Source organism: Rhopalosiphum padi, chromosome 1 (assembly GCF_020882245.1).
Source record: "Rhopalosiphum padi isolate XX-2018 chromosome 1, ASM2088224v1, whole genome shotgun sequence".
Classification (NCBI taxonomy): domain Eukaryota; kingdom Metazoa; phylum Arthropoda; class Insecta; order Hemiptera; family Aphididae; genus Rhopalosiphum; species Rhopalosiphum padi.
In genome coordinates, this window is record NC_083597.1 from 67,311,203 (window position 1) to 67,324,293 (window position 13,091).

Here is a 13,091-nt window from a genome sequence, read left to right on the forward strand (position 1 = left end):
GTACTCAACTTACCGCTTTCAAAATATACACAAATTATCGCAGACCCAATTTACCTAGCCCCATTCTAGCGGACGTAACTGTAACACGACGTTACCACAAAAATGGACCATTCCCTTTTAGACCAATAGCCGTTTCCACCAAATGAGATATTGACCACTTTTTCACCAAATTCGAGGTTCAATCAAAGTTGTTATAAAGAAGGTCCTCCAATGTCCAATTATAAAATAGCTAACCGCTCTAATAAGTGTAATAACAGAAATTCAGGCAGACTTTTACATAAAATTAAAAAGTACTAATATATCAAATAATCCAAAAGACTATACAGTAGGAATCCTCCAAAAGAAAAATGACCAAATCATAACGAACTACAAAAATGGAATAATTGGAAGGTAACATATTGTGTTTAATAAAATAATATACTAAATATATTTGTTAAAATAAAATTTTGTTTTAAATTTCAGGTACGATTTTGTAAAAAGAATATTGGTACTACAATTTAAAAAATAACTAGTTGATATTTTTTTAATTTTTTTTATATATGTATAATAGGTACAATTTATATAACGAAGGTATACAATATTATAAATCTTTTTTTCACATTTCTATACTTAACCATTTTTTTAAAATAAAATTTAAAATTTTCTAACCTTCGTTGTATATAATATACCTATACTATATATTATTATAAAATACTTTTATATTTATTGATTTAATAGTGAACTAATAATGGTCCCATATCATGCATGCAACCCAGCATTAGTATGTTAAATAAAATTATTACTGTTATAGTTTTTAATATAAGCGTAGTATATACAATTGTTTTGGTCAAAACGTGATGGTCAATATCTTATTTTGTGGAAACGGGTATCGCCTGTTCTAGCTCCACTGTCTTTTTTTTTATCCAAGTTGTACGCCACTACGCCAGTCATAATATAATGTTGTATAATATTATTTACCCACGATTGTTTCACTTTGTTGTTCATTAAGACCATTAAGTCTTATATATACTATCTACATATTATTATATGTTACAATATACCTTATACTTATACATATTTATAATATATTTTAATTAAAAATAATTTATTATAAAAATTTATATAAATATATGTATTAAACTATTAAATATCAAAAACTGATTATATTCACTGTACTACACTGTCTGTTTAAAATTGAAATTGAAATTTTATTCCATAAAATAAGTAGTAGATATTATATATTATTATTATTATTATTAAATATTTTTCTAATAAAATTCAATAGAAACCATCTCCAAAGTAAAAGATACGCTCATTACTCACTTAGTCTCTTTAATATACTCGGAATTCCATTGAAATTTCAGTGGGACGTTAACATTTTTAGCATCAATATGAGTTTATAATATAAGCCTTTAATATATCAGTATATTTTTAACAATTTCTTTTTTTTTTTGGGCGGGGGGTTTTACTGTCTTAGCCCAAAAGCCCTCATTTCCAACTATGTTTGATAGTTGACAACCTATCTTCCAATATCCGATCGAAATAATCGGATAATGTTATCTTCTGTAAATTATTAAGTCATAATTTTAATATTTGTATATCTAACCCAAAATAATGTAGGTACTAGATGTTATTAAGTAATGCCGATAACAAATATACACAGAAAAAATCTTACCTCATCTCTCAATAATTTCCGTTCAATATAGGTTAATGTAAACGTAGCAAAAGATTTAAAAAAAATCAAAAAACAAAATTAATTAATTCTACTTAGAATTGAATAATTTTCCTTTTCAAAATTAATTTGATTTTCGACCTAATAATATAAGCACTGACTAAGTGACTAAGTCATAGCTAACATAACCCACACTGTATTAGATGATCGAAAAAAAGTGTTTATTAATTTACTTGGATCTAGTTAAAGCTTTCAATACCGTGGACAATAATACATTTTGAATACAATGCAGAAATTTAGGCTTTAGGTACTCGTATATCTGAATCTGCTCTAATCTTAAGAATTAAAAGGTTGTATTTTATTTTCATCGTAGTGTTAACATTTTTTAAATCCAACCCCGCCCTGCGTAGGTATATATATATATACAACTACACCCTATATATATATTAATAAATACGATTAATTAATTTTTATTGTAATACAAATTTAAAACGTAGATCATTAGAGCGTCATGACTTGTGGTGGAACGGGTTTGTCACTAGGGTGGGTCAGGGATTATTCTCCCAGCAACCCATTACCGCTGTTGGCAGGGAGTGTACGAGGGATCATATAATTTAGGGGTGGATGAGGGGAAGCGTGTCATTTAAGGGTGCACGGAGGGGGGTCACACGGCGCTCTCTGGCGATCAAATCAACCGACCACTGCTGTGGCATACCTACCTAAGGTATTGATCTCGGCGATTTCACCAAGGCCAAATTCGTGAATCGTTGTCGTCGTCGTCGTCGCCGCCGCCGTGTCAATGCATCGATAACGAAATATATACACTAACACAAGATACTTCATACACGTCTCACCCACTTAAACACCTATAGCGCCCACGCGCACCCACGTCACGTCACATACCTGCAGCAGTTACTGCTGCGCTATGGGTCAGCCGTTGTACTTGTCGCTGTTGGCCACCACAATCTGTCTGGCCACTTTGTTGGCCACGTGTCCCACGTTGGCCACCGGTTGGCCGGTTGACAGCAGTTTTTACGACGAGATCAAGCGCGTAGTGTACGGTGGAGATAACGTCGACGACTCTGCCGCCACTGAATCATCACCACTGCCGCCACTTTCGTTGCCGTCATCGTCACAGGCGAGTTTATTACAATATGTTTATTACAATATATAATATATATATATAGTATATAACTTTGATCGACGATATTATAAATGTGTAGCCATTTAGGGCATAAAGATTGGGGTGAGTTGTACATTTTCCATCCTGTATCATAAATTCATAAATAATTCAAATTTTCACATTTTCCAACTATTTTATTTTTTATGACCTTCAAAAATCATTATGTTTTACTTCTTACCAACACCTTAGGAACCCTGTTCCAGTGGCGTGACTACAGGATGGAAAGGCACGGAAATATCCCGGGGCTCTAGAATTGGAAGGGCCCTCGTCGACTTTCGTGAATACAATATGTCAATATGTATATACAGACATTTGAATTTGATTTAAAATTCAGGTTAAAGTTAAACAGTTATAGAAACTAAAACAAGTGCAGACATATCATATTTCATATAAGAGTATGGGCCAGGTCGGGACTCAGGATATTATATTATTAATTGATATAAATTTAGACAATGAAAAATGAATCAAAGAGTTTCATTAAACGTTATGTTATCGGTATGAATGTATGACAGTATCAACTGTAAGACATAGTACGTATAATGTAAAATTGCATAAATTAAATAAACTATAATAATAAAACTATTGTTTTTTTTTTTAATTTAAAAATTAATTAATTTTGGTAGCATAAATAGATGAACGCCAACGCCTACTTGATACTGCCCTTGGGACTCCATTTTACGAGTATAAATTCTATTTGGCCCTAATAAGTGAGATAAGTGAAGATATATAAGTATAAATATTTTAGATATTACAGTTATAGAATCGAGCTGTTATACGTTTTAATAACCAGTGTCGTCAGAACTTAAATCGCTTATAAAAGATATGTGACTTATTACTAAATTTGTTTTACAATTCCAACAAAAAAAAATTTATGAGAAATCTTGTTTTATATTTCAAACCTTAGGTAGCTATTAAAAAAAAAAAATTGTATGAATTGTGAACTACAAAATAATTTATATATTTACGTGATTTAATGTATTTTAAATGCTTATAAAACAAAAATCCTTATACATATTTATAAAATATATATATAAGAAGAACAGGCGTTTTTTATGTTCCAATTTTGAAACTAGTGACTACACTATTTAACTTTTTTTCGCAGCAGACCTTTTATTACTTTTTCATGTTGTTACTCAAAAAAAAAATTACTCATTTTATTATATAAAAATCAATAATAAACTAAAAATGTCTATATAGTATCAATATTTCGCAAAATTTTAAAGTTTCTATACCTACCTATTTATTTCTGAATAATGATTTACAACTTACGTTATTTTGTTTATATTAGGTTAGGACGAAGTGACGCATTTTTCAAGTGTAAATATGTAATATGATATGATAATAGGGTGTTGGGTGTATATGGTATACATTATATATACCATCAATAGTCTGTCATACAGGTTATTTCTGATATATTCAATTCCCTATCTAAACGTAATATTATATTGCGAATAATAAACGTTAAAAATATCATAACAATTATTTATACTGCAATACGCTATTGCTTATACTATATTTTATATTTACCAGAGACAAAACTTAAAGTTTTAGATTGCATTTAAATTTTAAATATAAAATGGTATTTTACTCAAACGCAACCCATTGGCCATTATGCATTTATGTATATATTTTATATTTTCAATAAATGGCTCTTAATTGATATGAACAGACACAGGACATAAACAGGCCCATAGAAGTAGAAGGATGGCCAAGGAGTCCGATACCCCGTCTCGGACAAGTGAGCGGGGTGGCAATAAACACGGTCGGACAGCCTGTGATTTTTCACCGGGGTAGCCGTGTCTGGGACGAAAAGTGAGCTTAACTATTCTGTACTTTGTTTTCCAGAACGTGCATAAATATTTATCAAATTTTTTTTAGCTCATTCAACGAAACATTTCACTATCAACATGTAGAAGAAGGTCCCATTTTAACAAACGCCATAGTCACTCTGAGTCCGAAAACTGGTGAAGTTTTATCCAGCTGGGGAGCAGGTTTCTTCTACATGCCTCACGGCATCACAATAGATCACCAAGGAAACGTATGGGTCACAGATGTGGCTATGCATCAAGTGTTTAAGGTTAAAAAACACCACTTTTATAATATATTATAATTTTCTGCTCAAACGCATTTAAACCCATCCACAACGCATGTTGACATATAACGGAATAATGGTGATAAAAAAAATAAACAGTTTTCGCCCGGAGCGCCCAGAGCGTCATTAACCTTTGGCAAGAGATTCGAGAACGGCAAGGGATACAGGACATTGTGTCAACCTACTTCTGTGGCCATCGCTTCGACCGGTGAAATTTTCATTGCCGACGGATACTGCAATTCTAGAGTTTTAAAGTTCACAAGCAGAGGAGAGTTGCTACGAGTTTTTCCACATGCTAACGGTAAATTTCTCTATTTAAAATAGAATAAGAATTAATTAATTTTGAGTCACTTGTATGACTCACTCATATTCATTGCATATAATGATTTAATAACTATAGTAGTTAATTCAGTGTTGGGAAAGTTCCTTTTAAAAGAAACTCGTATCCGTTCATTTTCATTAAACTTATATTATGTATTAATTTTTGATAAAGCAAAACTATTAAAACTTATATGGTAAAACGATTTTCTCTAATGATCGAAGTTTATAACTATTCTGATGAAGACTTTTTCTTTTAAAATTATCTTACTATTTAATAATTATTATTTATTAATATATTAGGAACGTTATCTATAAAGTATATTAGTATAACTGATGAAATATTTATAATACCAACACTAAATAATTTCTAGACAAAATTATCATTGATATTGTTAAATATTATTCATTTTTTTTTTTCATAATATGAGAAACAGAAATTTGCCTTTGAGTTTTTCATAAATAGTAACTTTCCCATTCCTCGTAAAAGTTTCGTTCCTTCCCAACACTGGTTACTACTTACTATATACCGATAACGAAGTCTAGTATACTTAGTATAGGTTCTCTGACAGATGCGGATAACTTCAGCCTATATGAGATAAGGAGAAGAATGATAAATATATAATATTTTATCAGGCGTCTTTAGTACCTACCTTATGGCTTTATTTACTGGAGATTGTAAAAAAAAATAAGTATATATATATATATATATATTAGTTGCATGTCGACATCACATAGGTAGGTAATATAAGAGATATAACTATGTATAAATTGTTGATCAAAACGGCTAAAAGGTTTAAAAAATAGTTTTAAGCTAATAGTGTTTATTTACATTTACTGCTTAACAAAATCCATCAATTAATTAAAAATCAGACGATGTTTAACATAATAAAATCTACGAAACCCTTTTTAAAACGAGACATTACATTTGTCATTTATTATTATATTAATTTATTAGCTAACCTATTATAATATTATATTTTATAAATGAAATAAAATATTCACTAGTTCATTACACATATAACTATAATAACTATAAATTATAATAAATTGTGAATAATTAATACCTATGATATATTGATATAATTTATAACCCTATAATAAGTAATCGAGTGCTGGAAATCCAACACCGAAAGTATAATTTCAATTTCTCTTGAGGAGGAGGACTGAACAATTTAATCTTACATGTATTATACATTTCCACGATTTAGACTTTACATATTTAATTTACTTTACACTGTATTTACCTTAATTAAATCTTCATTGGACAGCTATAAAATGAAAGCTATATAATCCTATCAATATAGCATTTATTTTGTTTATTATAAGTTTTAATCTGTATGTAAATAATACGTTAGGACCGTTAGGTACCTACAGGCTATGCTTATGTATAGTTATACCCTATGGTGCTATATACATGTAATAATTGGATAACTGATAGTATTCGTTAAATTTAAGAATAAGAATTACATAGATTTACATGTGCCTGTGGGCACTCATGGAGGAGAGCAAAACTGGGCACTTTGCTCATCTTGGAAAAATAATATTAACTTATAATTTAATAAATATTATCACGATATTATTAGGTACGCAACAACTAATAAGTAATAACTGAGACATGATAAAACGAAGAAATATGCAGTTCTTATTTATACTAAATAATACATTTGATTATATTTTATTTTCTATTTTTTTCCTGTAGGTACTTATTGAAATTTATTTTAATTAACTTTACTATACCAATACAAATATTAATTATTATAGATACATTATAAATAATAGCATATTATGCTGAAATACATTACACCTTTCTTTAGTTTAAATTTGAGATTATTTTTATTTTACCTCCACTTAAAATATAAGGGTGCCCATGCATGTACTTGTTAAACAAAACTTATTGTGATTTTACTTGTTTAGATTATGCTTATAATTAGGTATTATTATAAATTTCAGTATAATAAAAAATGGATATGAAAAACGACTCGTAAAATAATTTTTAAATTTAACTATGAAATGCCCTTCAAATGATTAGACAAGATTATTATATTATTATATCTATATTATTATACTATGCTTATTATAATCCGATGATGATAATCGTATAGATTTTAGATGGTTTATGTATTATGTTTATAGACTTATAAGAATATATTTTAAAATATATAGTATCTACTTTTCAAATGCAGAGCAGGGCGGGTACATGTTGGCTACTTACCATTTTTTTTAATCCGACCGTGTTATAATTGATTGTGTTATTAGAATTTCTTAGCCTTCAAGTACCACACAGTCTGGCGTTGCTCGAACAACATGACCTCATCTGCATTGCTGACCGTGAAGATATGAGAGTCGTGTGCAGGGGCGCCGAGCTTTCGACTGAAAGCAAAGAACAGGCTCCGTTGACGATTCAACAACCAGACTTGGGACGGGTGTACGCGATAACCAATCACGGTATGTGTTTTAGTGTAGCAAAAGGGTGGAAAAGTTGCAAGGCTATTAAATATTATATTTCGCTGTTTGGCTATCCTTAAAACGTATTTTAATTTTGTTTGAAGGTGATCTAATTTACGCCGTCAACGGACCTACGTCACCTTTAATACCGGTACAAGGATTTACTATAAATCCTATGACCGAGAACATAGTCGATCACTGGACACTATCAAAAAATACAGTGAGTTAATGCGACAATAAATTACTTAATATAATAATATATTATTTATTTATCATTTATATTTAATACGCGTGTATTGGGTAGGTATATAAATATTTTATTAATTTGTCTCGTTTAAATTATTTATTAATGCCATAACTCATATGTACGTGTAGTAAACACTAACACTCCCGCACTTCAGTGACTATTATATAATATTATAATATTAAATAAAACATTTATAAACATAATATAGTGCCTACCTACCTGGCTACCTATCTTATTATTTTATTGTGTCTTGTTTTTCAGGCTATCAAAGTGCCGCACGACATAGCGATCTCAAAAGACGGATCGTCGTTGTACGTAGCTTCCATCGATCCGAATCGCATAATGAAATACACAATGGCGCCAGTTACTCCATTGAAATCCGAATAATCTCAAAACTACACAATAACAATATTTATTTTATTCCATAGAATTAGGACACAATATATTCATTATTCGATTATTGTTTAATGAATATATAAACAGTATACTGGATGATCCATTAAATTAACGATTGAACAATTAATTTAATAAAATTAATTATATTGTAACAAATAGCCAGTAGAATATATTTTCCTAAATTCTGTTCGGTTTACTTATAATAAATTTATAAATATAATATATAAAATAGGTACATAATGCATAGTATGTGATTATGAGAGTATCGGAGTATATTATGTAAGTGCCTATTGGTTATTACTTATTACCTAGGTACATTGAAATATTGAATGCATTGGGAATAAAATTATATTTTAGTGCCTATATTATTATGCTGCAGCTTGCAGCTTGTAATCGTTCGTGATTTTTGAATACCATTGTCAATTGTTGCCTAGCTGTTTTCGTATTTCATCTATCGGAATTTAATAAAGTATAAAGTATAATAAAGACGGGACTTTATTTATTTATTTAGATTATACTTAGCTTATTATATTTAATGACCTTCAAAAAGCAATAAAACTGATAAATAATAATGTTTTATTTTCGTGAATAAATCTTTCATAATAATAAAACAAATTAACACAATATCACAACTCGATATCACAATATCCATATATCCCTAGGCGCTATCCGCTCCGCAAATCGAAAATATCCCTCGACTTGTTATGCAAAACCACCTCATGTAGGTCACAGGGTAAAAACTAAAATATGTAGGTATTAATAAATTAATTAAATCATTAATTAATACGAAAACGTAGGAAAGCAAAGTATACAGCGTTTCACGCATGCATGTGTAAATGCGTAAAATCGTAAATTTTGGAAAGAAAGAACTTCCAAAATAATGATTTGCGAGAATTTTTTAATTAAACTTTTGTATTTAGTGCTTTAAAAAACACATTTTGGAAAGAAAAAAAATCGAAAAAATCGAGTGGAAACTAAACTGTATTTATACCGATTTTTATTTGAAAAAATTGATTGGTAATGACTAATGACTAATAAGTAATATTAAGAGCAGTGTGGTCACTCATTCCGAACGTTTTTAATTTACCACCACATTTTATACGCACTTTAAGATCCTGAAATATACCTAATAAAACATAAAAATAACTTATTATGGTTAATGGTTATACGAGTATACTAAGATACTATTATGTATAATGGTTATTTTAAATTATTCATCCAATGCTTTGCACCTGGTTTCCTAGGTCAGTTAATTTTACGCCTCATGAAGTCATGACTACATCTTTTGGGTATATGTAGTGTTTCCTATTTTTGATATAGATAGATCTATTAGTTTTTGTGTTTAAATCTGACTATTGTCTATTGGTTAGGTTCATTAAATTGTTATTTATTTTAAGATTTTCGTATATGTATGTGCTCTAGGGTATTTGTTTGGAACTTTTACCTCGAACTTCGGCAAAAAAATAGATTTTCTAAACAAAATATTTAGGTATACATTTTGAACTCAGTGATACAAATCAATACAAAAGATAGGTTCCTAGAATAACTAAATGAAAAAATAAAAATAAAAATCCAGACATTAAAGTAAGGTGACCCACCTCCTAGAAACTCGGCAGTCAACGAGGTTGCTCATTTGCTCAAATAGTTGAAATCAAAAATATCCTTTAATTTGCTAAGCATAATCTCTTTGGTCAAGTCACAGTCTACAGGTTAAAAAACAATTTTTGAGTACACCTGGATACTAAAATTACATTGCTATACCTGAAGTGATTTTGTATTGTAAATTATTAATAAAATAGAAGAATTAATAAAATTGTACGTTAATGTTAAATCATAATTTAAAAACTCATAAGAAAAAAGTATAAAAAGTTTAATGAGTTTAGTTATGGATAAAAAATTTGGACCTTAAACTTACATTTAGTCAGATTACCCTTAGCCTGCATTAAAATGGTATTTGTATTTTAAATTATAAAATTTTATTTTATTATATATCTTCATATATACTAATTGTAGTTTAATTAATCACAAGTTTCAGTGGATGAAATTAGCTACTGAGAGAATTACATATAACGATATAATAATAATATATAACAATTAACTGGTGTTGCATTACAAATATATTTATAGTTAAAAGCTACCTACTCATTAAGTAAATTAAATATCAATAGTTTGACAAGAACAATGAGCTTTAGAATTAACTGTTTTTAACAGATTTCTGAGGGTAGAGCCAGGTCCACACTCATAAGTATCAGGAAAATTTGACCCAACCGGACGTTCATACAGTATGTGTAATGTCTGTTCCCACTTTACAGGCTTGTATATTTGTTTGGGTAAATTTCTATAAATTTGAGCACTGTTCTGATAACGTTTTCCATCAATATTTGAATGTACGGCTATCAGAGGTTCTGCTATTTTTATGTTATGCAATGCAGCTGCAAATGGTTCAACAGCAGGGCGCATGAGGTCCGTATGAAATGCACCAGAAACATTTAACCTCTGCATCTTTCTTAGATTATATTGTTTTAGATTTGATTCCAAATACTTTAATGCCTAAAATAATCATTATAAATTAATGGGTAAATATATTGTATACATTATGCTACTAACATATTCAGTCACAATATTATAAGATTGTAATTTAAATGAATTGCAGAAAAAAAATCCCTGTATAAATTAATCTATTTTAATATAACATATTTACTCTATGGTCTAAGTAACTAATAAGAAATAACTAATAGTAATTCAAATGTAGATAAAAAACAATAAAATATTATTAAAGTTTATTAGTTATAATATATATTCTCGAAATATCTAATATAAAAACACTTTTTAAATGCAGCGAAACTGCCATAATATAACAAACTTCTATTCAACAAAATAGTTCTGAAAACTATAATTAAGTTAAAACTAAATTAATGTAACTATATTTTATAAATGACTTTATAACATAATGTTTAAGCTAATCAATAAAATGCAATCACTTTTTGTTGTTTAATTAATGGATTTAAAAGGATAATAGTTTTTATGCTTGTAACTATTTTTAATAAGATACTAATTCGTAAACGTATATATAAATAATAAATCTTTATAAGAATTAATTATGTTTAACCAGTTTATTATCTCAAACAGACAATTATGTACCATTCAAGAAAAAATACTCTTAATTATATAAATAGCATCTTTGCTTAATATCTATATATTTTATTTTATAATTAAAATTATTAATTATCATTCAAGAAAAATAAAAATTTTAAAAAAATAGATTCATATTTATATTAGGGATTTTTTTTCCAAAGACCAATTTAAATACTTCTTACTTCTAAATGTCCAGCAACGACTTTACAATCAGGATTCAAATAGTTTGAAATAGAACAAATGGGGTTTTCAATTCCTTTATCCAGACACCAATCTTTGGCCATTTTCATAGCATAATTTAATTTAGAATCTGGCCTTATATGAATGTTTGCCATTCCACCCGGTTCAATTTCTGATGCATAATGCATTGCTTCAGCGCGTACTTTCACTAAATTGACAGCTGAAAAAAAGAATTTTGTAAAAAAGGTACAACTATGATAAAAAATAGTTATTTGTTACCTTGTTCAAATGAAAAACATCCAGCAAATGTAAGAGCAGCAAATTCTCCAATACTATAACCAGCAACAGCCATACAGTTTTCAATGGCACTAAGTTGTTCTTCTTTTAGTTTCTCAATTGCACCTAAGGAACACACAAAGATGGCTGGCTGACTATAGATGGTCTGATCCAATTTAGATTTTGGTCCTTCCAAACAGAGTTTCAATAGATTATACTTCAGTATTTCACTAGCTGCTTCGAACATCTCTACAACCTGAGGAAATACTAACAGATTTTTACCCATACCCACAAACTGAGTACCTTGGCCGGGAAACAAGAGTATTGATGTTTCCTTAGGGTCAACATTTGGCCGTAAAGCATGTTGCGCTTGGGACTGGTTTTTGTGAGGTACATATGAACCTGGTTGTAAACAAAAATAAATTAAAACAAATACTATTCTGAATATGTAATTCAAACCTTTTGGGTATGGGGATGTCGTCCAGTTCTCAGTATCTCCAACCACAGATGATTCTTCTGGAACTGTCCCGTCTTCCAACAGTTTTTTTATGTCGGTCTCATTTGTATTCTTTGAACTGTTGTCGATTGACATGCACCTTAGTTGCGTACGATGATTTAAATAATTTGATTCTGACGAAGCGCTGTATAAGGTATTTATTAAGCGTTTGGTGGACGTTTTTTTAAAATAGCAGTACCACTGATGACACTTTCCAATGGACACCATAGTGTTCTTAAAATATTCTTCAATCACGATTCAAAATTAAAAAATAAAGAGGAATACAAAATATAAACATATACAAATCAACACAAGTAAATAAGTTAAGTTTAGGAAATTATTAAATAATTACTCATAATATTATTAAATATCAATGAAAATATAATTCTGTGATACTGATAACAGTGATAACACAAAATTTCGTAGCACGTGAGACCAGTCTTATACAATTTATATCTATATTGATGACAAAATGTTTTATCATGCTGACAAGACGTGACGATATGGCGTGATACCGAAAGAAAAACATCGATACTTTTACTTGTTATCGAATCCAAATAAAATTTCGAAAAAAAAGTACCGATATGAGTAAGTTGTAAGTATCTTCAAAAAATTGGTAATGGTCGATGGGGCTCATAGAGTATTTTCTATGATGGGGCTAAATCTCAA

At 29.3% G+C, this 13,091-nt stretch overlaps 2 protein-coding genes across 2 annotated transcripts; one reads left to right on the top strand and one right to left on the bottom strand.

The window, feature by feature from the left end:
* Window positions 1–2,356: 2,356 nt before the first annotated feature.
* Window positions 2,357–8,821, top strand: LOC132918665 (peptidyl-alpha-hydroxyglycine alpha-amidating lyase 2-like). The gene is made up of 7 exons (XM_060980076.1): window positions 2,357–2,789; window positions 4,504–4,646; window positions 4,713–4,911; window positions 5,026–5,227; window positions 7,504–7,692; window positions 7,797–7,912; window positions 8,201–8,821. Exons 1-7 carry the CDS (start codon window positions 2,577–2,579, stop codon window positions 8,324–8,326), a joined length of 1,188 nt encoding a protein of 395 aa, XP_060836059.1. The 5' UTR covers window positions 2,357–2,576; the 3' UTR covers window positions 8,327–8,821.
* Window positions 8,822–10,395: 1,574 nt separating this feature from the next.
* On the bottom strand, window positions 10,396–12,814 carry LOC132918661 (probable malonyl-CoA-acyl carrier protein transacylase, mitochondrial). Its single transcript, XM_060980063.1, has 4 exons — window positions 12,386–12,814; window positions 11,930–12,328; window positions 11,653–11,870; window positions 10,396–10,885 (listed from the first exon to the last, which is right to left on the bottom strand). Exons 1-4 carry the CDS (start codon window positions 12,648–12,650, stop codon window positions 10,490–10,492), a joined length of 1,278 nt encoding a protein of 425 aa, XP_060836046.1. The 5' UTR covers window positions 12,651–12,814; the 3' UTR covers window positions 10,396–10,489.
* Window positions 12,815–13,091: the final 277 nt, after the last annotated feature.